Below are 27,767 nucleotides of genomic sequence, written 5' to 3'. Positions count from 1 at the left end.
ATGGTTAGGACTCTCAGTTTTGCTAGCTCAGTAGACTCCGGGGCATCAAGCTGCTTCCTGCGAGACAATAGACCCTAGACCTGGTTGATGGGCTCCAGAGTGCCCTCCTGGTCTCAGCTCCCCTTAAGGCCCTCAGCCCTTGTCTGCATGAAAGGACAGGTATACAGGGTTAACAGAGAGCAGATGGGACTGGGGTGAAGGGCAGACAGGGATAAGACCCTCCAGCTCATTACCACTCTTGGGTTTGCTTAGCACACTTGGCTGCCAGGTGGTAGGATCTTGGCTGTGGTATCCACAAAGCTTGCACGGGTCTAGGGTGGGGTGAAAGGTAGAGGGATGTGGTCTCTTCTCCACTCTCTGGGGCTCTGGGGCTTTGGGCCTGGGAACCCAAAGTGGTCTAGTCTGGCCAGAAACCTTCTCACCTCATGACCACAGTGAATTCCATCATCTTGGAGGCAGAGAGGGCAAACTCAAGACAGACTCTGCAGAGGGGGCTGAGGGTAAGGGGCCTTCAGAACACAGATGCATGGAAGGTGGCAGCCCCATCTCCAGAGGTGCCTGTTCCAGCTCCCAGGATATCCTTGGAGCTAGCATAGCTATAAGCTGGCTCTGCACAGGGGACAACACATTTGGTCTGTCCTTGCTTCTTGTTGCACAAAGACCAGGCCAGTCTCTGGGCCTTAACCTCCATCAGGGACTCTTGGTCTTCAAAGCCCTGCTGTCCCCTAGCCTCCCAGGACATACACATTGGCCTGGCCTCTGCCAGGGCCAGGCTGCCCAGCTACAGACTTAGAACTCTGAAGTGTGCTTAGGAGGGACAGTGCCAAGAGGAACCAAGGAGTACATGAGTCAGGCATCCCAGTGCTGTCACTGGTGGCTCGGTGCTTACTGCTCAGGCAGGGGCTGCTGGGAGCCATTCTGGGAGAGAGTGAGGCCAGCCTGGTGACAGGGATTGCAGCGCGCAAGCTGGGGGAGCCTGTATGTCAGATGCCGGGCGCAGGCAGCGGTGCTGGAGAGGTGTGGCAGAGGGCAGACTGGGCACCCACCATAGTGTCAGGGCTAGATAGGGAGATGAGCAGAGGCGTGTCTGGGGGATGCAGGCAGCGCTGCCGCTGATGTGGCTTTTGGTAGAAATGGCCTATAAAGCAGAGGGTCCCGCAAGCTTTGGAAGTAGAACAGAATGGTCCCTCTCCTGTGACTCAGCCCGAAGCAGGTTTCTGTGCCACCCACCGTCAGGCTCCACTGCCCCGCTTCCTGCTTCCCCCCAGTGGTCCCCGGACAGCCTCTTGGACTCTTGTCCCTTTTGTCCCTGACAATGACAGTACTAATTTCTACTAGGCCCCTCCTGCCAGGGCTCCTCTTGTTGGGCTGGCTGCCCTACTTTCTGCTCAGAAGGAAGCTGCATTGTCTCTCTGGTCCATTGGGGTCGGTGGGGGTGGGGACAAAGGAGAGGCTGCTGGGAAAGGCTGCCCTGGCCCAGTGGAGACACTCACCAGGTAGAGACCTGGACCAGATGCTTTGTCCTGTGAGAGTGGCCTGGTTATGCATGCAGTCGGTAGATGGATGACTGGCCATCTCATGGTCTTATGTCAGCTGCCCTGGGCTGACCTCCAGAGTGACAGGAAGCATGTGGTGGGCAGGCTAGAGTCACAGTTAACCTGTCCTGGTTTGTCACTGTGATAAACACCATGCCCAAAAGCAACCTGGGAAGGAAGGATATACTTGGCTTAAACATCACAGTCCATCACTGATGGAAGCCAAGGCTGGGAATTAAGGCAGGAACTGAAGTAGACTACGAAGGAACACTGCTTACTGCCTTGCTTTTAGCAGCTACTAAATGCCACTAAAATGCTTTTAGAAGCTGCTCAGCTACCTTACCTACACAACTCAGGACCACCGCCTGCCCAGGGAGGGCACCGCCCACAGTGAGCTGGGCCTTGGCTCTTCCACATAAATCATTAATCAAGAAAAGGCCTCACAGACGTGCCCACAAGCCAGTCTCATGGAGACATTTTCTTAGTTAAGGTTCCCTCCTCCCAAGTGACTCTAGTTTGCATCAAGCTAACAAAACAAATGCTCACACCCCGGAGCACCTGGACAATCCTAGGGAAAGATCGAGGCCTGGGGGGAGTGGGGATAAGAAGGGTGGGTGGGAGGAGGGGTGGAGCCAGGCTGATGGGGAGGATGGACCCAGGTGGGAAGAGGCTCTGAAGGAGGTAGGGAGGCCCCAGGAGAGAGCTCTGCACAGAGCAGGGGAAGGCCCACAGAGGCATCTCCTGGGGAGAAGAGGAAGGAGCCGGTGTGCTGGGGCTTCAGAAGAGGAGAGGACCAAGCTGAGGATATCTCAGTGCCTGGCTCACCTCACGCACGTGGAGCCCCGGGGAAGGCTCCATCCTGGATGCTGTGGGTTCGGATCCCACGATCAGCCGGGAGCCTCCTGAGGCACCTCACCTGCAGATCCTTCAGGGCTCACTAGGGATTTCCTTTGGTAGTAGTGTGGCCAAGGACACAGGAGGCTGAGTGACCTCACATCCTACCCCTTCTCATCCACAGGTGACTACTTTGGGATCCTCAAGGAGTCCAGAGTGACCACATTCCCCTTCAGCGTGCTGGACAACCCCATGTACTGGGGCAGTACAGCCAACTACCTAGGCTGGGCACTCATGTGAGTACTTGTCGCCCTTAGGACCCCTAGGTGTCCAGACACAAGCTGAGCCCTCTTTTCACAGTTTCCTGACCTCACGCACACTTAGCTCCTCTGCCGTGCTGCATGCATGTCCCTCCTTTGACGGGCATAGGCCTGGATCCATCCATGGTCTGTTCTTCCAAACCCAACTGGTAGTGTCCCCTCCTCGAAACTCCTTCCTGCCTCCTCTGGGTTTCCCATGCCCCGAGTCAGTGACCTGCCTGTGAGTCTTCTCTCTATGGCAGAGCCATACACATGTCCCTTTGTATCACCAGTTGTGCCTGGTGCCCAAGAGTCGAGGTCATTACAGGCTTGGAGTGGCCAGTCAGGGCTCCCAGGAACACGTGACACCGACCAGCTGCCTCCGAACAGTATTGATGCCCAGAGGCCCAGCAGACTGGGGATGAGGCCCACATCTGAGGCCTAAGTAGAGATGTATCATTAGGTGGCCGGAGACGCTGACTCAGCAGGCCTCCCTCAGCCTGCCTGTCTCCTACTTCTCAAGTCCCACTCCCGGATAGGAGTCCCTGCTCTCTCCAGTTCTCTATCCTCCCAGTCCTACAACAAGGAGTGGGGTTCTCTGGGCTTCTTGATCTAGGTTCAGGGCGATCATTTGCCAGCAGGGCTGTCTTATAGATCCTGGGTTGTTAGGAAGTCAAGCTGGACCAAGGTGACAGTAAGTGTCCAGGTTTCCATGGAGATGGGTGAGTGTAGGGAACCAGCTGACAGGACTGTTCATGCCCACATCACCACCTCCCAGCAGCTCTTTAAACCTGCATTGACCATGGCCCAGCGCTGGCAGATGATGCTCATAGCACTTAACCCCTGCTCATTTAGGAATCATGACAGAAGGTATAAGCCAATGAGTCCATCTTTTCCCGGGAGCAGTGGGGAACCTGAGGTTGAAGCCTGCGCCCACCTCAGGCCATGGAGTCCATCCGGGGCAGAGATGCTCTTGGCGCTTAAGTTCCTGGCTCCCAAGGCATGGCCCTCCAGCTCTGCTGACTTTCTCTGTGGAAGTGAACTGTGGGGTCATGCTCATAGCCAGTGTCGTATCCAGGGCTCTCCTCCAGGAATGAGGTCTCATTAGCCAGCCATCTTCCAGGGTCTTTCCCGACCCACAGATCCCCATGTGGCCAGAACCACAGCTGAACTATGTCTGGGGACAGAGTGCTTATTTAGCCAGGAGGGATGGGAGGACATCATGGCCACAGTCCCTCTGAGGCCAGAACACAGACACCAAGAGATGTTCCACATTCCAAGTTGAAAGGAAGAGCAAGAACAAAGTACTCACTTAGAGCCCAGCTGAGCTCTGGGCAAGGCACAAGTGAGACCTGAAAGAGTTGGGGGAGAAGTTCCATGTAAGGCCTGGGGCAATGGCAGAGGTGGTGGCCAGACCATCCACCCTTATGGATCTATCCACAGCCTCGTGATCTGTGCTGTGCAGTGGAGAGGCCCTGTGTCCCTGCCCCTCCCAGACAGACACATGGACACACTGGCCAATGTGAGGTCCAGGTGGGCATTACAGAGCTAGGCGGAGGGGCCTATCAGAGCCACACATTCTTGTGCCCTTTGCCCTTTGGAGGCTAGATGTGAAATGGGGTCAGCTGAGGCGAGCAGGTCCTGTGGTTACCTGAGGCCTGTTTCTGTCCCTTCTGGTTCATTCCTTTCCTGCTGGGGTGGATGCAGCAGTCCAGGCCCTGCAGGAGCCAGAGGAGCCAGAGGTAACCATAGAAATGGCCTGAGGGCCAGCTCAGTGGCAGCTATTTCTGGAAGCCTGAGGCAGACATGCTTGGGCTCCTCTCTGCTGTCCCTAACAGGCTGTCTGTATTCATTGGCAGTGAGGTCAGAGACTGATCACCTGCAGAGCCATGACAGAAACGCTGTGTACATTCTGGAAGGACTCTAGGCTAAGATGCTGGAAGTAGGATGCTAGGATGCTCAGGGCCTGGGGTAGTGGAATGCAGTCAGGTGGCTGGACCACAAGGGTGGGTGGGTCTTGTGTCCTGTGCCCCTGCCCTCCCAGACAGACTCATGGACAGACTGGCTAGTGTGAGGTCCAAGTGGGCGTTAGGGAGTGAGCATGGCAAGGGCCAGTGTGAGACTGCTGGCTCAGAGGGGAAGGCTCATAGCCGAGGCCAGTCCAGCCAGTGTCTACCACCTGCACCTGTATATGGGCCAGAGCTCAGGTGGCAAAATCTGCCTGAGAGGCTGTGCCCATGGCAGCCCTGGGTTGTCTTCTTTTTAATCAAGAGACTTATTTCCTAAGAACACTGTCTGGTGGGCAGTGGAAATGTTTTCTGTCCCCGAGCCTCGGCCTCAGTGGACAAAGAAGCGTGGACTGCCCCACAAAGTGCCTTCCTCCCTCCTGTCTCCCTGTGGCTCTCTAGAAAACCAGACCTAGGAAGGGGCACCACCAGGCTTAGCTCACCCGCCAGAGGAGTCCCAGCATCAGCAAGGACCACACTCTGTGTTGGCAGAAGTGGCTAAGTCCTTGCAACTGATGATATGTCTGTCTGCAGGCATGCCAGTCCCACAGGCCTGCTGTTGGCGGTGCTGGTGGCAATCGTCTACGTGGTTGCTCTCCTATATGAAGAGTGAGTAGACGTGTTGGGGATGGGAGATGGATGTGACCATGGGCGAGTTAGACCAAGCTGCTCACTCAGAACTGCCTCACTAGGCTTGAGAGGTTGGGAGTGGGGAGGGTACATCTGCACCCGAGACCTAGGCAGGCAAAGAGGTGGCCCCAGTCCCTCCAGGCCCCTCCCAGCTGCTCTTTGAAGCCTGTAGGCAAGCTCCGGGGAACAGTGGGAATGTGGGTCCTATCCTCACTGGTGGAGCAGGTTCTGGTGCTGGGGTTCAGGAGGCCCCTGGAACAACCTACTGGAGTGTTCCCCTGCCCACAGGCCTTTCACTGCTGAGATCTACCGACGGAAAGCCACCAGGTTGCACAAAAGGAGCTGACAGGGCCATGAAGGATCTTTGGAAAGCTGGACTGGCCTCCCGGCTGCCCCAAGCAACAACCCTTCCCAGGGAGAGCAACACTGGCCGCTGTACCTGTGCCTTAGAAACCAGTCATGGGGGCCTCAGGCATTGTGCCGTGTGACTGCTGTGACCCCCATCCCCACCATGTCCCGACACACTAATAAAGGCATTGTGACCTCAGCACCTCTCTGGTCCCAGGATTGGGGTCAGGCATGGGCTCTAGGCTGTGGGAGGGCAGGGCAGGGCAGGGGACTGCATCCCTCGAGGGCTTCTGGGCTGGATTTGTTGGGCCTTTTCTTTCCAGTGCAGCTCCCGGTGCTGTCTAGGATTCACAAAGAACAAACTCAGCAATAGAGCTGGCTGCTGCCACAGCCTTTCCTAGGCAGCGGGCACTCTGGTCACCTGCCGTCTATGCCCTCGATGCCCAGAACCCAGTTCAACATCCACCAACCTGAGAGCAGAGGTGTTGCCATCGGCAATTAGTGTTACTCACGTTGCCCCGGTGGCAGCAGCCTGCTCCTTGCTACCCAGTTGCAGCACTCCTGGGTCACAATCAGGTTGGCCGTCTGTCTGTCCTGCACATCTCAGGCCTGGTTGTTCTCCTTTCCTATCATGGTGGTTCTCTATCCTCCTTCCTCTCTTGGTCCCCTTGCCTCTGTCTCCCTGCCCAGCCATTGACTGCTAGCAATTTTATTTACCAGTCAAAGCCAACTGGGGGGCAGGAACCCTCAGCGTCTCACATGTGGATTCTCATACAATTTTGGGAACCCAATTAACATAATACAAGCATTAGATCAAATCCATAACACAGAGATCTATCAGATTAAATAGCACTGTCATTCCATCAAGATTGTCACCTAAAGGCAAGTTATAGCGGGCACCCCCTACGTTCATCTGAGGTGGGTAAAATCTGCTGGAGACGGGATGTGTGTAGCCGAGCTTTTGCTACGTTGTGGGTTCTTCTCACACCCTTCCCCACCGTTTTTCTTCTACCCTTTCAAGCACCTAACTCTAGAGGAGGGAAAATTGATAGACAGGAAAGGAAAGAGACCCCTGAGTGAAGTCAGGGGCTGGAAAAGGGGCGATGTTATCCCTAGATGACTTCCTGCTGATTAGGGACATCGAGGTCTTTGGAGCAAGTCTGATCTTTGCCATTAGGATATCTAATTTCTTCTTTGCACATGACTAATGAACAGCAACCAACAACCCACCAAACCCACCTATTGGGCTCTAGCATTTATACACCCTCTGAAAAGCCCCCCAGAACTCCAAACCACACAGTCGCAAAAACTATCTGCAGCTGGCAAAATCACACCCCTGCTAGAACATGAGGCAAATCATAGTCACCTGCTGTAGACAGTCTGAAGCAGATTGTCCAACCCATATCCCACACCTGGGATTAAAACAAAAACACATTCTTTTTTTTTTTTTTTAAGATTTATTTATTTATTATATGTAAGTACACTGTAGCTGTCTTCAGACATTCCAGAAGAGGGAGGCAGATCTTGTTACGGATGGTTGTGAGCCACCATGTGGTTGCTGGGATTTGAACTCTGCACCTTTGGAAGAGCAGTCGGTCGCTCTTACCCGCTGAGCCATCTCACCAGCCCAACACATTCTTATAATATAAAAAAAAAGAAAAGCCCAATTCCAGAATTCTCGCTACAGGGATGTGTAGGCAGAGCACAAGTGACCAAGAAGGTGGGTCACAAGTTGACTTTTGGCATCAGAGGGAGCCAAAGAACAGCCTTCCTCTGCTCTTTGTCGCTGTGTGACCATTAGCAGCTAGGACCACCCTGACCTCCAGGACTCCAGGCTTCCGATGGGTGGCTTAGGGATACCTAAGTTTGCTGGACTTTGAGGTGATTGTCCCAACTCACCAGAGACCCTCACCCCCTTAGTCTCAGCTGTGTTTCTTTGCCAGGGTGCTTCACTGACCCAGAAAACCTTGTGAGATTTGGGGATCCAGACGATCAGCCTGTGCCTGTTCCAGTCCTGGGCTCATGAGACAGCATCTAAGGCTGCCTCCCTCTCCTGACATCCTGTTGTCACCTAGGACCCTGGTCAAAGCTCGCATGGGCTTTTACAAGTACCCCGAGCTTGCTACCTCAGGGTACACAGGTCTCCTGCCTCATATCTCTGGGCCCTCTGAGGAGGCCTGGGCTCCCCCTCCCAGCCCCAGGCCAGAGCATTGGCTGGAGACCCTGGTTGGGCAGACAAGAACCACACCTTTTATTAGTATGGCCTTAGAGCCTTGTTGCCCTGGGCCCTTGACAGAGTCTTGGGCTGTCGTCCTGAGCCCTGACCCTCCCTCATACCCCTTCTGGTGGGCGAAAAGTGCGAAGACCCCTGAAACAAGAAGTCTTTACCTGTTTCCTCACTGCAGAGAGCGCCATGCACGTCCTATCCAGAAGCTCAGGCAGGTGTCCTGGTAAGGCTGGGCTAGAGAAACACTGGCACCCTTGGCACCAAATGCCAAATGGGGCAGAATTGCTTCCTTTGCCACTGGTGTCCCCTTGTCCAGTCCCCTGCACCAAGGGAGGCTCGGCTCTATCACTGGCATCTCTGCATGGACCTGTTGGCTCAGTTGCCAGGCCGTGGGCATGGGCAGAGGGAAGAGGCGGCCCGGCTCCCTGACAACGGGGTGGAGGCAACAGTCAAGGCAGACATGGAGGTCATGTGATCTCAGAGGGGAGAAGAGGCTGCAGAGGGCTCTGGGGAGAGGAATGAGACCTAAATATTTTTCTGAGGACCACAGAGTGTGGGTGTCCTCTTCATACACCCAGCAGGACTGGGCACGTGTGTCTGAACCCCAGTGTGTCCGTTGGAATCCAGCAGGAGACAGGGAACTCTGAAGTGGGCTGGTTGCCCTAGAGCTGGAGCTGCCTCCTGACTGCTGGCTGTGTTGTTTCGAACTCAGATGAAGCCAGTACATACTGTTGGGGGCACATAGTAGGGCAAGCTGCTCACCCAATGGCCAAGAAGTAAAGAGTAAATGGGAAAGGGGGTTGGGGCCCTACAACCACATTCAAAGGCTCCCTCACAATAATCTAAAGACTCCCCACCAGGCCCCACAGGAAGTGGAGCAGAGAGAAACTGCAGGGTCCTCTTGATGGCATGAGTAGGATTGGCCCCTGTGGGTAATGTGGTGCCACTCAGTTCCCTTCTTTGTGACCCAACTTCAGAGAACCTTCTGAATCCTCTTTGGCTCTGGATGAGGTTGCGTGGCTGGCATTTCTGGCTTACAGACTCCTGGCTCCTGCTGGGCTCCCCTCGGCATTTGATCAGGCGGTAAGAGTTCTGTTCTGAGCAGGAAGCCTGGCACTGCTACCAGCCTGAGAGGTAAGAAAGCACCACAGTGGCTTCCAGAGTGTCTGGGGAAGGGATGTACATGCTATCTGGTGTGGGGCAGTGTCCTGGGGGACACAGGTGGTAGTTGGGATTATGTGGGAGAGCACTGCCCGTCTTCCAGACCCCCTCAGTGTGCATGTGACCAGAGACTTGCCAACAGAGGCTGTGTGGCCATGCGCCTGGAGGATGGAGTCTCCCTGACAGGGTGTTTGAGCTGAGTAAATGAACCTCGGAGGTGTCAGGAAACCACCAGTGTCTGCCAGTCACCTTGCATCTAGAAGGGACTGAGGTGTAATGTCAGGCCCAGCCTTGACACTGACTGTGGAAGCTGAGCCTTGGCCATCTGGATGTCTGTGGGTAGAGCTGGACCATAGCTTTGATTCTGCCATCCCTCTCTCCTTATTCGTTGGATCTTCCTGGGAGTGGAGACTCCCAGGAAGACCTGGGAATGGTAACATCGGCTCTGCCTGTGCTGAGTCAGAGCCCCAGCCTTCCACACAATGCCTTCTGGAGGCAGAGAAGGGCCTCGGCCTGGGGTGCACAGCCATTGCTATCCCCTTAAGAGGCCTTTTTCCTGCAGTGAACGCTCTATGCTTCTTACTGAACGCAGCAGTCCTGTGTTTGGCTGAGGTGCAGGCCCTCCTCCCAGATGAGGGCAGACACCCCAGATGGAGAAGGGAGGGGAGCAGCAGCAAGGGCAGGAACCAGGAGTGGTGAAGGACTCACCCCACTGGCCTGTCCTAGATCTAGCTGGTGAGTCCCGGGCTCCTCCATCAATATGGATGTAGAAGCAGCCTGGGAGGGAAGGGGAGTGAATATGGATATCCTGCTAGATTGAACCGGGCCAGACAACCACAGCAGCCTCTGTAGTGAGCTCTGTTGTGGGGGCACAGGCAGAGGGGAGGAAGGGAAGATTGGGAGCCAGGTGGTCTGCCTGCTAGGCCAGCAGTGTGCTTCCCCGTGCTTCCGTTCCCCCATCTGTTAAATGCAGAGTGCTGCTTCTCTGTCTCCAGAGAGAGCATTAACACTTAGCACAGGGACCACCAAATCAATACACCTAGGTCTCGGGGGGTGGGGGGGTGGGGGGCCTGGCAGGATGCCCACTGCTGATGTAGAGACTGGGTTTCTGGTGAGATCCTGGGTCATGGTGCACGCATCTCGATGGGTGGGAACGACCTTAGCCCTGCCTGTGGGACACCAAGACTGCCTGGATGGGCAAGGGGCATTTGTCAGCCGGTTGGTTGGTCTCTGGGCCTCTCCTAAATCAGACAAGGTCAGAGCAGAATAAACACAGCTCGCCTGTGTCGTCAGTTACAAGCAGCAGACACGCCCTGTTTCTCTTCAAGCATCACTCAGCCCTGGTTACTGATCAACCTGCCACTGGCTTCCTCCTCTAGGCAGCCTCCCTGGTACTCACTATGCTTTTATTGTTCTGATCAGGCCCTGGTCTCCGAACGTGTTTGCACTTAATCTTTACAATCAGGGAACCACTGCCATCTTTCAGAAAGGGAAACCGAGTGACAGAGAAGGTTGTACTTCCAGGCCTCCTCCGAGATCGTCAGCCCCGGTCAGCCCCCTCAGTGCAAAATGATGCTGATCAGCCCGTGAGAGGGAAAAGTCCCGAAAGCCGTAGGAGACTGTAGGGGCTCTGGCCTGTTTGGAAATGTTTTTTGTTTTTTGTTTTTTTTAAAGGGGCTTGTCTCTAAGTATGAAGTCAGGAACAGACTCTCCTTTACTGAGGTCCCCACCGACCAGATTATCTCTAGTTGGGAAAGTAGAGCATGGGAAGTCCATGAAAGCGCCCCCAGTCAGGCTCCCCAGCCAGCCTCCTACCCCTCTCCAGAGCGGCCACAACCTTAGGCATCCCAGTGCGTCCGTGGGGCTCCCTACTTCCCTCTGGTGGCTGAAGCGCAAAGCACGGACGGTTAACGTAGGAAACCCACAAACACCGGACACGACGCCCAGGAGAGCACCAAGGGCCCGGGGTCCTAAGGGGTTGGTGCGGGGGCAAATGGCCAGCAAACCTGTTGCTATCATCAGATCATATTTTTTGGGAAACTAAGGCCCAAGAAAAGTGTCTGTGCATTGGTGTTGAGAGAATGGGGATCCCAGAGGTAAGTGAATCTATAGCACAGCCAGGACCTCTGCGGCCAAAGCAGTGGGAAACGCCAGATCCTCGCGTGGCGGTAGTTTGGATTTAGTTTTCCTTTCAGCGCACGTAGGTCTGAAGCTGAGCCTCAGGCTCCAAGGCAGAGGTCGCTGCGTCTAGGAGGAGCCGGGCGCGTCTGGGGGCGGGACGTGACGCACCTTAGCTGGGAGGTGCCTGGCTCGGCTTCGGCCAGCTGAATATAAGGGCGGTGTGGGGCGCGGAAAGCCTGAGCCCGCTGTCTGTACCCAAGAGCCCAGACCAGCTCGCGCGGTCCCGAAGCCAAGCTCTTCCTCCACTCCGGAGTCCTTTGCAGCCTTCTACCTTCTCTCGGCCACGCATCCGCCGCCCCTGGGGCCCCTCTACCCAATGAAACTGGCCGCGATGATCAAGAAGATGTGCCCAAGCGACTCTGAACTGAGTATCCCGGCCAAGAACTGCTACAGGATGGTCATCCTCGGCTCATCCAAAGTGGGCAAGACGGCCATCGTGTCGCGCTTCCTCACGGGCCGTTTCGAGGATGCTTACACCCCTACCATTGAGGACTTCCACCGAAAGTTTTACTCGATCCGCGGCGAAGTCTACCAGTTGGATATACTGGACACATCCGGCAATCATCCGTTTCCCGCCATGCGGCGCCTCTCTATCCTCACAGGTGAGTAGGGGGCCGACGGGGACCAGGGTACTGGAGTCTTGCGGGGAGTGGATGGGGCTGGTGTGTTGTGCTTGGGGCCGCACTGTCTGCAGCTCTGTGCCTGGCAGCTGTCCTCACCTTTCCCACTTGTTCCCCCGTAGGAGACGTTTTCATTCTGGTGTTCAGCTTAGACAACCGCGACTCCTTCGAAGAGGTACAAAGGCTCAAACAGCAGATCCTAGACACCAAATCCTGTCTCAAGAACAAAACCAAAGAGAATGTGGACGTGCCGCTGGTCATTTGCGGTAACAAAGGGGACCGGGACTTCTACCGGGAGGTAGAGCAGCGGGAGATTGAGCAACTGGTAGGTGACGACCCTCAGCGTTGTGCCTACTTTGAGATCTCAGCTAAGAAGAACAGCAGCTTGGACCAGATGTTCCGTGCGCTCTTTGCCATGGCCAAGTTGCCTAGCGAGATGAGCCCCGACTTGCACCGCAAGGTGTCTGTGCAGTACTGCGACGTACTACACAAGAAGGCTCTGAGGAACAAGAAGCTTCTGCGTGCGGGCAGCGGAGGCGGGGGCGATCACGGCGACGCCTTTGGCATCTTGGCGCCCTTTGCTCGCAGACCCAGCGTGCACAGCGACCTCATGTACATTCGTGAAAAAACCAGTGTCGGCAGCCAGGCTAAGGACAAGGAGCGCTGTGTCATCAGTTAGGAGCCCCCAGGGTCAGCCACACAACCCGAGGACCTGTTTTGTTCGAAAGTCAAATCAGATTCCTGGGCTAGCCTGCGCTTTCCGTGCCACAGGAGCGCCAATTGGCCTCCTCCCTCCCTCCCTCCCTCCCTGAGACCCAGCCCGGGGAGACACTGCCAAGCCAGTAAGGGACGGTCATCTGCTGTGAAAGGAAAGAGAACTAGCTAAGACTGGGGCTGGATGCCAGGACCCAGCAGGGGGGTACTTGGCATTTTCCTCAAGAGGTTTGAGAGTGTGTGAAGTTCATCAGCCTGTGAGACTTTAAGCAACTGTCCTGCTTGCTTCAGGGCCAGGACTAATAATAGGGCATTATCATGTCTGTGATTGGTGTTGCCATGACCGCTGTCAGCCACCTCTGTCCTCAGCAAACTGGAAACTTTGGCTGGAGGTAGAGGGTTCAATCATAGCCAAGTGACTTGTTTACATGTGTGTGTGCAATTACCCAAAAGGAAACAAAACACAAAACTTGCACTTTAATAGTTCCAGTGTCGATGTGACATGAACAAAATCTCTACATTTCTATTGTGTGAGGTCTTTATTATTTTTTTTATTTAAAATAAAATAATTTACAAATGGAAAATGGTGCTCTGCTTTTAGGTTTCCTGCCTCAGTGCTGGGGGCCAAGAACCGGAGAGGGACCTGGCTTTCAGAACATGGCCTCCCACTTCCAAGTGGGACCTGCTCTAGACCCCCTGGCTCTGTCTACCCTCTGCCTCTCCTGGCCTGTACCAGGGGGCCTTGCTTTGGAGAATACTCATACTGTCCTCCACAGGCCACCTGTTAATCATGGCAGGCGACAGGAAGCTGTCACACTAGAAAATCTGACCCTGATTACCACTAAGGAGGCTGAGCTGAGGTGTGTTTGGGCACATGCCTGTGCTCCACGATTATCCCCTGCCCCAGGACCTGGACAGGGAAAGGAGTTAGCTTCTAGTGCAGCTCCCAGAAGCACTCAGGCAGGCGGGGCCCATCTCCTCTGCACTTTCCCATCTTCCTGTGGCTAAGGCTCATAGTTTGTGACCCAGATCTCTTTGCCACTCCTACTGTCAACTCAGGGCAAGTGTCACCTTCAAGCCTCCAATTCTGCAGCTGAGAGATAGAGGGAGGGGTCAATGTGGTCTCTAAGGAGTCAACACTGCTGCAGCTGCCGAACCAAATACTTGGTTTTTCAAGAGAGTTCTGACCTTCAAGGGAGACTCCAAAGTGTCTTGGGAGGGGTGTGTGTGTCTTGTCAACCCTGCTTTGGGAAGGGCCACTTCCAAGGAACTGCACCTCCTCAAATCTCAGAAAGGCACTCACTTCTGAACAGTGAATGGCTGGGCTCCCCGGGTCCCCTGCAGGAGCCCTGTAGGCCTCCGTGCTAGTTTAACAGACACACATGCTGGGTAGAAGGGGCACAGTGACCATTTCCCTCTACACCACCTACTCAGCACACCACTCGAATTCTTCATTATAAAACCTGTAATTCCAGGGTCCAAATCCGAGCACCGAGACAGAGACAACAGGCAAACCATGTGTCCTGCGAGCAGAAAACCCTTTTAATCATATATCTGAAAATGTGACAGGCCACCACACTGGAACAGAAGCCTCTGAGTCCCCGGCCCTCCAAGGACACCTTCTTTCTTCCCTGTGTCAGGAAGCGCTGAAGCCCCCGCGTTTCGTGTGCTCTGCACTTACAGGAACCAGTCAGAGCCTTAAAACTGGCCCAGCCACTGCTTCAACTTTGCAGAAAGTAACTGATTCAGTTAAATAACAGTCCCAAGGCAGAGGCGGCTTAATTGGCATCCTTGACTCAAACTCAGAGATCCCTCTTTCACACACTCCGGGTCTCAGTGTGAGGCTGCTTGGATAGGCAATGCCACCAGAGCGCTTGCTACAAACCTCCCCAGCCAGCGCTCCTGCCAACAAGGCCAGCTGGCAGGCACCTGCTAAGTCCTAAGCTGGTCAGCCCAGGCTGTGCCCATTTCAAGATCCAAACAATACTGGGTACTTCTCACCTTCCTCCTGAGAGGGAAAGGGCCATGGTGCCCTCAGTGTAACCGTCCCTGAGAGATAGAGAACACGGTGTCCTACCTGAGCGTCGCTGAGTACACTCTGCAAGTAGAACACAGCTATGGAACTTCCAGACTTAGCTCCCCATGCCCTTCAAATCACACAGAACCCTGGCTGAGAAACTGCCCCGATTGCTCCTGCCAGCTACTCTGCTCCAAACCAGATGTGTGCAGGGACCATGTGCGGGGTAGCAAATGTGACTTCTTGGCTAGAGGGGAGATGACAAGGTAAGCCAGGGCATACGAATCAGGGCAGAGCCGCTGGCTTAACATCCTCTTTGAGCCAGTGTGGGAAGGACAAAGGGCCCCAGGCAAGCAGTGCTTTGGGCTATTCTGAGCACTGCCTGAAGTGATGGAGATACAGGGAGCAAGAGCCTACAAGGCTAGCATGCAGGAGGCTGGAAACTGGAGTTGGTGGCCGCTCCATGGAGCTCTGGGCTGACGCCCCCAGAGATATAGTTTCATTCAGTAGTTCAAACAAAAAAGGAAGTGAACTGTTTCAGGGAGAAGCCACCCACCCTCTGGCCTTTCAAAACAATGTTCATACTCTCACAGCTTGCTTTAATTATAATAAATCCATGCCATCTGAGTGCAGGCCTAATTTACCCCGTGAATTCTATGCAAATGTTTCATGACACTGCTGTTAATGGGAACAGTGTGTACCTGACACCAGGCTGATGCTATCGGGGTGGGAGGAGCTGAGGGGAAGAAGGGAACAGCTATTTCCTCTCCCTGTGTGCCCTGTAGATCTGCCGGGACATAGTCAGGGCTGAGATAGCCACTGAGGCCCCACACCAGCCACATGTGGCCTCCCAGTTTAGAGCCAGGCTCCCAAGGAGCTGGAGCACCGTGTGACGCTTTCAGTCTGGTGGCAGCTCTCCTGGGAGCTGGCCTACTCCTTGGGGATCTCAAACATGCAGAGGCTCTTGTACTTCTGCAGCAGCTCGTTCTTGGTTCTGACTTGCTCTCGGAGGCTGTGCAGCTGCTGCTGCTGCTGCTCGGGGCTCACGTGGATGCCGGGCATGGTGCCGATGAGCTTCCGAAGCTCCTGGAACTTTGTTTTGAGGGCATTCAGGTCCTGGTGGAGATCTGGGCTGTCCTTGTCCATGCTGCGTGACAGGGGAGGAAAAGGCAGTCAGTTATTAGCATATGTAGCTCATCTCCACAATGGCTTCCTTGTTCTACCCCCTCTGGTGCCTTTTAGAATGATGTTAGACAGGTCTCATCCCTGACTAGGTTGCCTACCTCAGAAGACAAGCATTGGCCTTTTATTTGTTTTGTTTTGTTCTTTACCTTTAAGCTCATAAAAACACTCCCGACTAGCATACTCGACAAGTCAGATACTTTAACTCTCTGTGATGGCAGGGACCAAGTAGGCTACATCACAGCTATGTCACCAACCTGGCCCTACACATAGGACACTATGCTCAAGAACATGCCTATAAACCCAGCTCAGGCTTGTGTGGGGTGGGGATGTAGAAACATGCAGACCACAGAAGCTGAGACAGCAAGGCTCAGGTTCTGTGCAGGACAACATGGCAAGAGTGATGAAGCTGGGCACAAGTGCCTGCCTCTGCTCCCCCACCACTTACACGTGTGCACACACCACACACACAAACATTTCCAGTAACATTTCCAAAACACCACCTGCCAAAAGGCCGAGTGCTTGGAAAGGCGCAGCTGTGCTAACGCATCTCCATCACCAATCACCAGGTGACCCTTCCAAAAACAAAGAAAACCAGACGTGGTCAAACGCTCATTCCACCTGACCTGAGCCGTCTGCAGGCCAACCAGGAGGCTTTGCCAGTTAGCAGGGCCTTCATTTCACCGCGCTGTGGTGCTTGCTTAGGCCTGTTAACATAAAGACGAACTCCTATAGAGCTAGTTATGCATTGTAAACCAGCTACAGGCGAATGGAACACTCTCAGCAGACACAGGCTCTGCAGATGCCTTCCTCTGGATCAAGGTCATTTTGAAGGCAGACCATTCCTATCCGTTCACAGCCCTGGCATGGCAGAGATCCCCATTCTTGCTATCAAACTAAAGCAAAAGAACCAAAACCCTAGGAACAAAGGTGTGGCCCCAAGGCCAGGAAGCAGAGGAGCTTTGGAACCAGTTCCTGCTCAGTGTGCAGACACCAAGGGCCACCACTCATCTGTTGTCAGAATTTAAAGTATACTTTTAACAAAACTGGTTTACATCACAAGTCTAGAAAGATACAAGAAAAACAAACAAACAAACAACAAAAAACCACAAAATTAAAACAGGGAAGGAGGTTTATAGTAATAATTCCTGTAGTAAAAATAACTCAGCCCCGAAGAAATTCTAATTCAGAAAGCAAAGTGTGGGCCATGTTTCAGACACTCACTTCCCAAACTCCCCAGATAGCCATTCTTTTCAGGGTGAACTTTGGGGGAAGGGGGTAGCCTTCAGACAAGAAACAGACCTCACAGGGAAAGCCACCGGAGGGGAGCTGGGCTGCAGACCTCTGCAGTGGGCCGTTCACCTGCCCTAGTTGGTAGTGGTAAATAGCACAGAAGTCCTGGGGTGAGGAAAGCATCTATTCAGGAACTGCTCAAACCAAGAAGGAACCTGGTATGCCAGGATGACTATGAAACAGTGAAATCCCCAGGTCTAAAGAACAGGGTCAGACTTGATAGTGAGGGAATAAAAGCAGAAAGCTCTAAATGGGCCTGCCTTTGTGCTCAGCGTTAGTCACCATCCAACTTTAGAAGGGAAAGCGAGAGACTAGGTCAGGATAGATGGGAGTCATGCAAACAAGGACAAAGTTAGAGCACTGTGGTCCCATCTACTATGCTTTCTTAAAGAGTGGGCAGAAATACTATAGCCTTGGGGGCAGGAAGAGCAGAGCATCCTCCCCGTAGCTAGCATAGGCATTTGGACATGTGTCCCAGGCTCTTGGATAAAAGCCTAGGAAAGATGGGAGCATCTAAGAACATGTCCTGGTTTTTCCCAATTTCTTTTTTGCATAGAAGCAAACTGGCAACAATGGGCAGTGTGTCCTCCAGCAATGCAAAAAGCAAGGGAAGGCATGGGCCAGCCGGCCAGTCACGCCCCTCACCTCTGATAACCTGACCTGGGGGCCATCAAATGTCCATCATCCTCAGAAGCATGCACCTATCTGTCCCTGCTGACCACCCTGGGCTAGCACCCCTCAGTCTTCTCCTCCACTACTGACTCCGTTGGCTTTCACTTTCCCCAGATTAATTTTTTCTCTTATTTAGTAGATGCTGGAGGGAAGAAATTCAAAGTGATAGAAAAGGGAAGTCCTTTTAGTTCCAAGTCTCAGAGACACCTGTGTTAGCATAAGACGTAAACTGTTGTAGAGCATTTCAAAATGTGCAATTTCAGACAACCATATGTTTTCTGTTATTCTGTCTTTATTATGTCTGTTGTATGTTATTCTGACAGAAGTATATTAAATGTGGCTCTCATTCTAGTCTTTCCACATTAATATGCATTTGATTACATTGTGAAGTTATTTACAATTATCTAGAGTTTGCAATTCATCAAAATGACAATGGACACTGTATCTTTACATAACTGTACAAGGATTCTGGAAAGATGTCATACCAGGAGAAATCCGGATCAAAGACTTTATAATTTTTTGACAGAAACTGCCAGAATGCCCTCTGAGCTAGGCACACAAACACCTAGAATCCCAATTTCTTGGGAGACTGAGGCAGGAAAACCAAGTTTGAGGTCAGGCTAGGCAGCACACCAAGACCCCATCTCAAACATAAACACACACCTCTGCAAAACTCAGGATGTCTCTCCCCTACGTGTGTCTGTTGTCGCAGTGATCTGGTTTTCTCTGTAGTTCTGCCAGCACCCACCAGTCTTTGGGACAGTGGCTCTGGTCTGGACCTCCCACACTAGCTGCCGTCTGACACAGGATTGCTTGTGTTTTCATTCTCTTCAAGTTATGGAAGGTTCTGCTACTTAAACAAGTTTGGAAAAGCCAACTGTTCTACAGCACCTTCAGGCTTGTCTGCTCACTCCCAGCAGCTCCCACCCCCCTCTCCTGTGTCTAGCCTCTCCTCCAGCATCCACAGTGGACCAGCCATCTGCCGTCTCTGTCTACGTCCAAGGGGGACAGCAGCCCTCACCCACTAAGGCCGCCCTCTCTGACTCTCCCAGCTGTGTGTTCAGCCAATCCCCCTCTAGACTACTTCAGACAACCACTGCCACGGCTTCTTAGACACAGAGGCCTCCCCTTCTCCCAGGGCCCTGTTCTGTCCACCTTTAGATACAAGTCTGAGCAGGTCACTATGCCTCTTAAGAACTGTGGTGGCCCTCCACCCCGACACACCCACAGGACAAATCCAACTGTGAGAGGCTTAGGGGCCATTCCAAGTACTTTTAACTTTCACTTCCCAGGACCCCTTCCCTAGCAGCTTTTCTTTTACTGCATTTTCTGCTGGACGGGAGGCTGCCCTCATGGAGGCCATCAGGGCCTGGGTACTTCTACTGTGAGTCTGCAAAGACCTGGCACAGAAGCAGACCCAGGGAAGCAGTTCTTCCAAGCAGTCTTCAGACATGTCCTAAGGGTACCCTTTCTGCTCCAGGACACAGCTGAGAAATACAGTAGGCACAAGGTGGACACAGAGCAGAACTGCAAATCCCAGACATCACTTGTGGGCGTGCTTCCCACACAGCCCAGCAGGTCTCAGCTGGAGAGGAGCCTGTGTGTGGGAAGAGGCAGGTCAGCAACGCCCTGTTCCCATAAAAGAGGTCTTGCTGACCTGCAGTGAGCAGGCGCAGGCAGGAGGGATGCGTGAGCTCAACACTTGAACTCCCTGTGCTGGGTCAACAAGGATGGCTCTCCTGTACCCACAAGCAACGTAAAACATCTATAAAAGTATGACATTTAATTAAAGCTACATTGCTCGAGCTCCCAAATCGACAGACTACTAACTGGGTGGGTCAAAAGGTGACAGACAAGCAGTGAGACAGGCAGGCGTAGCTCGCTTCAGAGCTGGCAGGCTGGGACACTTAGTTCCAAACTCAGATGAGATAAGCCGAATTTGGCGGTCGTGGCTTACTCCTCCTTCCCAGTCTATATCCCCGTAGCTTCAGTATATACAAAAAAGAGGCTTCTGCCGGGTGGTGGTGGCGGCGGCGGCGCATGCCTTTAATCCCAGCACTCGGGAGGCAGAGGCAGGTGGATTTCTGAGTTCAAATCCAGCCTGGTCTACAAAGTGAGTTCCAGGACAGCCNAAAAAAAAAAAAAAAGAGGCCTCAGAGAGTGGGATTTATAATAGTTCTTACAAGCATTTCCTCTCTTCATTTTTTCAAGCTTCAAAAAACACGCTGAATGCAGTGGTACACACCTTTAATCTCAGCACGAGGCAGAGGCAGGCATTTCTCTCAGGGATCAAGTCCATCCTAGTCAACATGTTCCAGGACTATACAGAGAGACCCTATCTCAAAACAATAAACAAACAAACAAATATTAAAAATACATGAATGGAAAGCCTGTCAATTCTAGTAGGGAAGTGAATCTAGGGCTTCCTGATTGAAAGGCAAACACTCATCCACTAAGTTACATCCCCAGTCTGCTTTCCAATTTCTCTTGCCCAGGTGCCTGGAACTCAGTCCTCTTTTCACTCCTGCCCAGTAGCTGGCTGTACAAGGCTGCACCACCAGGCCTGGCAAACTACTCGTTCACATAATTGTTCATTCAACTATAGGAAAAATGAAGAGAGGGGAGCCATTATTTGGAGTCCAACTCTCAGCAGGGCTGTTTCAGCCAGTCTCCAGTGACCAGGTGGCAACATAGGGTGCTCAAGTGGAAACTTGAGGGTTCTTTGGAAAGTCAATTGGATGGTGTTTTGCTGGGGCAAACACATGAAGGAACATTTAGCTGAAGCAGACATAGGAGACAGAATATTCTGCTAAAGCAAGTGAAAGGACACGTGATGAAGGATTCTTTGCTAATGACAGGTATATATTGGTCCACCTTACACTGCCTAGTTAAACTCCATTTGTCAGGACTACACAGAGAGAAACACACCAAAAAAACTTTTGGTGGTGTGCTGCAATATCTTGCCGCTTCCGTGGACTTGGGGCTGACTGGCAGTGTGATGTCAGCTGAAACAGACACACATGCTAAGGCAAGACATGTGATGAGGCAAGACCCATGGAGGACATGTGATGTTTGGATGGTATAAAAAGGACAGTAACAGGCTGAGCTAGGCTTGTTTATAGAACTAGCTGTGCAATGCTTGTGAGTCTCGGGTCTTTGATCACCGCTTCCCTCAGAGAGGCACAGCCTAGGACTTCTCCTGGTGTTCCTCCTGGTCCCTCCTGCTGACTTGAGCCAAGGCTAAGGTTGACTGTCTCTGCTAGGTAGTGCCACTGCTGCTGATTCGTGTCTGCTGTCCCGACTCTACCCAACTGGACTGCTGGTGTAGCTGTGAAGTGTTTGCGAGTGGATTAAGCTGCCACTGCTGACCTGTGAACTGAATTGCTGATTTCCAGACAACACAGATGGGAGTTGCTCCAAGGAACCTTTCTAAACAGGTCCACTCCTCTCCCCTAGCCCCCACCCCCTTATCCCCGCCGTATCCTTTCTTTCCCACTATCTCTGGTGAGTGGCAGGTAAAAAGGTGGTTAAAGTATTTAAGAACCATCATTAAAAATAAGGTTTGAAAAAAATTAAAGTTAAGGGTGCAGTGGAAGGTTCTGGCTTCCAAAACTCTTAAGTGTAGTAGGTGGCCTCTAGGCAAGTTCTTAAAGACACACAGGTTCCACAGTGCTCTGCCCCGTTAAAGACACTTGCAACTACTGGGCTCTGCATATGCGTAGACAGGGCATCTGGTGTGGTCTGCTGTGACCCATGAATAAAGGGCTGAGCATCTGAGCTCAATTTGGGAAGAAAGGGTAACCCTAGAAAAGCTTTTCTCTGAGATAGGTCTTACCATGTAGCCCAGCCTCAAATGATATTTGCCCCTCCTGAGTGCCAATACAGTTATTACACTGTACACTATTCCTCTAGAGAATTTCGGAAAAAGAAAAATGAACCTGATAATTCCTACAGAATGAATTCCAGAGGCTTTAAAGGCGAAAGGACTAGTTAAAAAGCAACTGTAAGCCAGGAGGTACTGGTACACACCTTTATTCCCAGCACTCAGGAGGCAGAGGCAGGTGGATCTCTTGAGTTTGAGGCCAGCCTGGTCTACAGTATGAGTTCCAGGACAGCCAAGCTACACAGAGAAACCCTGCCTTGAAAAAAAGGTGACAATAAGATGTAAGATTCAAAACTGAGGTTACAGACCTAGATGAGTGAAGAACAGTGCAAGTTAAAAGGAAAATTTCCACTAACCACAAGCACACCTCCATGAGGAAGCTGGGCAGCAAAGGTAGGATGCCACAGGGAAGTACCGACAAGCAAGAACAAGAAGGAAAACTAGCTTCAGCAGGGAATAAACAAACCCTAAAGAGCTCAGGACCTGGGAGGCAGAGGCAGGCGGATTTCTGAGTTTGAGGCCAGCCTGGTCTACAGAGTGAGTTCCAGGACAGCCAGGGCTATACAGAGAAACCCTGTTTCAAAAAACAAAAAACAAACAAACAACAACAAAGCTCAGGACTAAAATACCTCAGTATTAGAGACTAGTGTGTCTAGAGGATCAGAGAACATGTGGAGAGTGAATGTATGATTAGAAGGCAGCATCACGCATGAGTGACGGTACTTTACATCCTTCATAACTGGTATTGGGAAGCGGAGGCAGAGGAGACAGTCCGCCCACCCTTTACTCTCCACAAACATATCGCTTGCAAGCATCTAAACTTAAATGTGAAAACCGGAAGCACAAATGTTCTAGGAAAAGGAGACCACTATATAAGACCTTTTCTTTTGCACTGGGTGTGCCACATCCTTAATCCCAGCCCTACAGTGAGTTCAAGGCCAGCCTGCTCTACATATCAAGTCCCAGGACAGCTGGCCAACACTACAATATACAGAAATCCTGTCTCAGAAACCAGAAATAAACCATACTTTGTTTTACTGTTGTATTGTAGCACTGTGGATATAACCCAAGACCTTGCACACCCCGGGCAAGTACTCCAACACTGAGCCACACCCTAGTCTCAAAGCCTTAATTAATAAGCAAGAATCTGTTATGCTTTGATACAAAATGTCTCCCACAGAATCATATTTTCAACACTTGGTAATATTATTAATGGGAGTTTCTAGAGACTTTAGGAGGGGGGCAGAGCTGAAGGAGTTAGGACGCTGGGAGCATGTCCTCGGGAGTATTTTCTCCCTGCCCCCTTCTCTTCCTCTCTCTTCTTCCTAGACACCATGATGGAGAGATATGACTCTGTTTTGCCAGACTCTCCATCAGGATGGACTAGCCCTATCAAACAGTGAGCCGGAAACAGACATCCTCCCATAGGGTTTTCTAACGGCTTTTTTGTCACATGACAAGAAAAGGAACAAACACTGGAGCACACTCAGAAGCTGTCAAAGAGAAGCTGAACAAATCTGACTACATGAAATCACAATTTTAAGGCGGAAAAAACACCATGACCATTTCAAAGATGAAAGAGGAGTCAACCACCTGGAGTTTACACTGGAAAGGCAGGGACAAGAAGCACGGTTCAATAGAAGCAGCACAGGACGCTAGCAGGGAAGAGTGCATAAAGCAAAACCAAAAACGTAAAACTGCAAGCCAGGCATGACGGTATGCACCTTTTAATCGGGCATTCGGGAAGCAGAGACACATAGGTCTCTGAATTCAAGGCCAGCCTGGTCTACATAATGAGCTCCAGGCCATCTAGAGCTATATAGTAAGACCTTGTCTTAAAACAAATTAAAATTGCATATGAAAAGATGGTCTACTTAAATAATAACCTATCTATCAGACCAGCCTGGTTAAAAGTTTAGTAGCAGCAGCAGAGGCTGGGAGAGAAGAGAGAAATACACTGGTAATGGAAGCATAAATCGGTAATTCTTTCCAGCTATGCCAACACTGACTGGAGTGTTATATCCACACACCACAGCACTAGAAATTTCTCCCAGAAACTCTAGAGAACCCACTGTGACACTGCAGACCCAGGTACTCACTTCCCCTCCAACTGCAGAGCAGAGCACATGCTGGTGGAGAGTTTCAAGGACGACAGCTCGGTCCTCTGTGGAACTACACAGAGAGCCAGGCAAGGGAGGCAGTGGGAAGAGTGGGAGACACATTACTTTCTCTTTCCTCTATGCCGTCTGCCTTTGTCTTACTGCTTCACAGGTGGCGACTTAAGGGCCATTTCAGGTTAACTGAAGAAGCCCGATCTGAAGTTTGGAAGTAAACTAAGAAGACGAAACGAGCAATGGCTATCAAGACAGAAACTGCACGTCCCTGCTTCAGTGGATGTGCAGACAGTACCATACTGAGTGTGCTGCTTTCTCTTGGGTCCTGTCTTTCTTACTGCAGTTTCTTGTACGTGCCTAGTGGCCAGCGCTGTCAGCCACATCCTTGCAAGTGAACATTAAAGGTTCTGAGTAGGAGTGCCACATCTTCACTCTTGTAAGATAATGGACCTGGCTTTTCTTGGAGAAAGAAGTCTTTTCTCCCCAGGGACTTTTTCTTTCCCAGTGTCTTTTCTCTTCTGCTGGTCAGACACCTGACAGAAGGCACCTTATTCTCCCTGCCTGGCTAGCAGCCATAGAGCAAGGAGTGCCCAAGGAGGTTATAACCCGTTAAGCTTGTTTCCCTTCCCAGCCCAAGTATGATACATGTCCCACATTGACTCTGGCTCAGCCTTCTAAAGCAGTAGTTCTCAACCTGTGGGTCACGACCCCCCCTTGGGGGGTTATCAAATATTTACATTATAACTCATAACAGTAGCAAAATTACAGTTATGAAGTACCATCAAAATAATTTTATGCTTGGGAGGTCACCACATGAGGGATGCACCATTAGGAAGGGTGAGAATGCCCGGCAGTGGTGGCACATGCCTTTAATCCCAGCACTTAGGAGGCAGACACAGACAAATTTCTGCCAGCCCGGTCTACAGAGTGAGTTCCAGGACAGCCAGAGAAACCCTGTCTTGAAAAACCAAAAATAAAAAAATAAAAAAATAAAAAGGTGAGAACCACAGCTCTAAAGAATCAATTCTGGGCAGAGCAATATTTTCACTGTTTGCCAAGATAGAAGAGGGTGGGCACATCTTTGACTCCTCCCTGATCTTAGCCCACCTTCTTTCATACTGCTTGCAGCGGTTTCTATCAGGCTCTGAGGTGGGGAGAAGGCCAGGGTCAAGGCCGATGCTTCAGGATCAGTAGGTAAGGTAGCTCTGGCCATATTTTCTGGCAATCATTGCTTGTCCTTCCAGTTCTTATATGCTAAATAAAAAAATTCCTTGTGGGTCCTTCAGACAAGCCCATGTGATCACCCTGCCACCTTTCACAGGTCTGCACTTTAAGAGTGTCTCCCAGTTCTATGAGAAGTGAGCTACCAGCCCAAGCCTACTTAGCCATAAGTCACAGAACTGAGGTTTGAACCTAATGTTCCTAGCTGGCTGGAAGTAGATATGTAGACCAGGTTAGCCTCAAACTCAGAGATTCGCCTCAGTGGCCTGAGTGTTGGGGCTAAAGGTGTGCACCACCACTGAGATCTAACTACTACTGATGTATCAAGACAGAAAATTACTGCCTGGGAGAACTATTTACAATGATGATAGAGCAAGCTTCTGCAGAGACTTGACCTCAGACCCTCGGACTTCACAGTGTATTCCTGTCACTGAGGCTGGCCCAACCCAACTGCTCTTCCAGCTTAGGAGCATCCTTCCTGAGGTATAGGTGAATGTGTACACATTTGTGTCCTGATTTTCCATGTTTTTAATGTTTGCATGTATATCTAGTTACTCTGAATAAACCAATACTCCAGCACTGCCCTGAGATGGTGAGGTTTTTATTTTCCTCACTGTCATCTTATAATGCATTTGCCAACAGCTAACACAGAGGGGACAGTCTGCCTTACCCTGCATATGGGAGGTTCATGTTGTCTGAACCAAGGTTTTGCAGTCCTTTGAAAAGTGGCAGATGAGCGCTGTGCTATCCCACTTTTATGTCAACTTAGCAGAGTCAGCAGAGAGGAAGGAAACTCAATTGAGAAAATGCTCCCACGGGAGCAGGCTGTATGCAAGCCTGTAGAGCATCCTAACTAGTGATTACAGTGGGAAGGCCCAGCCCACTGTGGGTGGGTCGCCCTGGGCTGGTGGTCTTATTAGAGTAAGAAAGCATGCTGAAGCTGGGCAGTGGTGGCTCATGACATTAATCCCAGTACATAGGGGTAGATGCATGCAGATTTCTGAATTTGAGGCCAACCTGGCCTTCAAATAGTTCCAGAACAGCCAGGAATACAAGGAGAAACAATCACAATAAAAAAAGGAGAGAGAGAGCACTGAGCAAGGTGTGTGAAGAAAGCACTCCTCCACAACCTCCACATCAGCCACTGCCTGCGGGTTCCTGCTGACTTCCTCCAGTGAGGAAAAGTGACACAGAAGTGTAAGTCAGATAAACCCTTTTCTCCACAGTTTGCATTTGGTCAGTGTTTCAGCACAGAAGTAGCAACCCTAAGATAAATACCAAACCACCAGAGCAAGAAACCCAGGCTGCCTCAACGCCAGCGAGAGGACTTGCCAATGTTCCTAAATGTGACTGGCACTGTAATCTTGCCTTAATTTACATTAGTACTTAATGGTTTAGAAATGCAGAGGTTTGTACCTATTGTCCTGTGGCTATACAGTCATGTGCTAAATAACCTGGTCAATGCCAGATCATATATTCAGTAACGGTCTAACGCTTATAATGTAACCAAAGCCTTCCTTTGCCTAATGACACAGTGGTTGTGGTAATGTTGCAGTAGAATGCACCAGTCACACGAGTGTGAAAAAAAGTATACTGCCTGATGGATAAAAGTACTACCAATACAACTAATGCTTGATAATGATAATTAAATAATGATGTCACTAGTTTATGGACTAATTATACTGTAGCACTTTGCCTTGTTGCCTTGAGACAGGGTCTCAGATCAAATAGGAAGTAAACAGTGTCAGCCAGGCAGGCTGCCAGAGCTTTCAAGATCTGTCTGTAGCGCTGGGATGCCGGGGTTCCGGGCGTGAGCAGCCGTGACTGGCTTTTTATGTGGATGCTGAGGATTCGAACTCAGATCCTTGTGCTGTTTGTACTACGAGTGCTCTTACCCACCAACCTGTCCAACTCCCAGTGTTGCTAAGAATCCTGACTGCACCAAGAGGCAGCAGGCAGTAACTGTTCCGCACCACCTAAGTTTATCAAAGCACACTTGAAAATGCTTACACAAAACAGTGTACCTCTTGGAAATGACCCAAGTGTATATGGAGGGAACAAAAATATAGGCCTCATGGACACTTTGGGCCTGAAAGACCACACATCCTTGTTTATTCTATTAGAATAAAGTTAATAGTGGGACACAATCATTCGGAGCAGCTTCTGTGTCTGTGTTTCAAATGTTTTCTAGCATCACTTTTCCCCTCTCCGCTTTTATTTTGTTTGTTTGGTTGGTTGGTCGGTTTTTTCGAGACAGGGTTTCTCTGCACAGCAGCCCTGACTGTCCTGGAACTCACTCTGTAAAACAGGCTGACCTCGAACTCAGAAATCCACCTGCCTCTGCCTCCCAAGTGCTGGGATTAAAGGCGTGCGCCACCTTTCCACTTTTAAAAATGTTTTTATTATGTTTGTTTGTCTCTGCTTCTAACCGTTAAGCCCTGAAAGGGTAGCCGGCTGGTCCTTTCTTTGGTGTGTACAACCCCAGTACCTAACAGAGCCACACAGGTAAGATGCTGCCTTGCATTGAAATGGGAACTAAGCTGTGTACACAGTGAGAATCTCGAGTCTGAACATCTGAGGTTCACGAAAATTCGAACACTTTTCAGGGCTCACAGAATGCCACAAGTGGAAAATTCCGCGCTGGGCTTCACATGAACAGTCAAAACGCAGGCGAATTAAAACTACTGTATAAAATTGCCTTCGGGCTATGTGTGTAAGGAATTGAGACCCATCCCCAAGTCACTGCGGGATCTGGGATGGGACACTGCAGAACCTATCAAGTCACTGCGGGATCTGGGATGGGACACTGCAGAACCTATCAAGTCACTGC

The 27,767-nt window shown here is 51.3% G+C and overlaps 3 protein-coding genes across 4 annotated transcripts in view; 2 read left to right on the top strand and 1 right to left on the bottom strand.

Moving 5' to 3' along the window:
- The window catches only part of Pemt (phosphatidylethanolamine N-methyltransferase), a 73,332-nt gene extending 67,478 nt beyond the window's left edge, over positions 1-5,854 (top strand). For both annotated transcript variants that reach the window (XM_021213485.2, XM_021213486.1), the window contains exons 5-7: positions 2,554-2,665; positions 5,209-5,283; positions 5,593-5,854. In XM_021213485.2, the coding sequence (XP_021069144.1) occupies positions 2,554-2,665; positions 5,209-5,283; positions 5,593-5,650 (245 nt within the window). In that variant the 3' untranslated portion in view covers positions 5,651-5,854. The remainder of the gene's footprint in view (positions 1-2,553; positions 2,666-5,208; positions 5,284-5,592) is intronic.
- A 5,514-nt stretch (positions 5,855-11,368) lies between these two features.
- On the top strand, positions 11,369-13,139 carry Rasd1 (ras related dexamethasone induced 1). Its single transcript, XM_021212899.2, has 2 exons — positions 11,369-11,823; positions 11,964-13,139. The coding sequence occupies exons 1-2, from the start codon at positions 11,538-11,540 to the stop codon at positions 12,518-12,520; spliced, it is 843 nt and encodes a 280-aa protein (XP_021068558.1). The 5' UTR covers positions 11,369-11,537; the 3' UTR covers positions 12,521-13,139.
- Positions 13,140-15,154: 2,015 nt separating this feature from the next.
- Med9 (mediator complex subunit 9) overlaps positions 15,155-27,767 on the bottom strand; it is a 13,253-nt gene continuing 640 nt past the window's right edge. Inside the window, exon 2 of the mRNA XM_021212902.1 lies at positions 15,155-15,719. Coding sequence (XP_021068561.1) covers positions 15,503-15,719 — 217 coding nt within the window. The 3' untranslated portion in view covers positions 15,155-15,502. The remainder of the gene's footprint in view (positions 15,720-27,767) is intronic.

The sequence above is a fragment of the Mus pahari genome, chromosome 14, assembly GCF_900095145.1.
Source record: "Mus pahari chromosome 14, PAHARI_EIJ_v1.1, whole genome shotgun sequence".
NCBI classification, from domain to species: Eukaryota; Metazoa; Chordata; class Mammalia; order Rodentia; family Muridae; genus Mus; species Mus pahari.
The sequence above is the reverse complement of the archived record's forward strand: the minus strand, read 5'-3'. Positions and strand labels throughout refer to the sequence as shown.

Excerpts from the sequence above, each read along its gene's own strand:
- Rasd1 (XM_021212899.2), top strand. The coding sequence starts at position 11,538 with ATGAAACTGGCCGCGATGATCAAGAAGATGTGCCCAAGCGACTCTGAA. Across the intron at positions 11,824-11,963 it reads GCGCCTCTCTATCCTCACAG|GAGACGTTTTCATTCTGGTG; the intron begins GTGAGTAGGGGG and ends GTTCCCCCGTAG.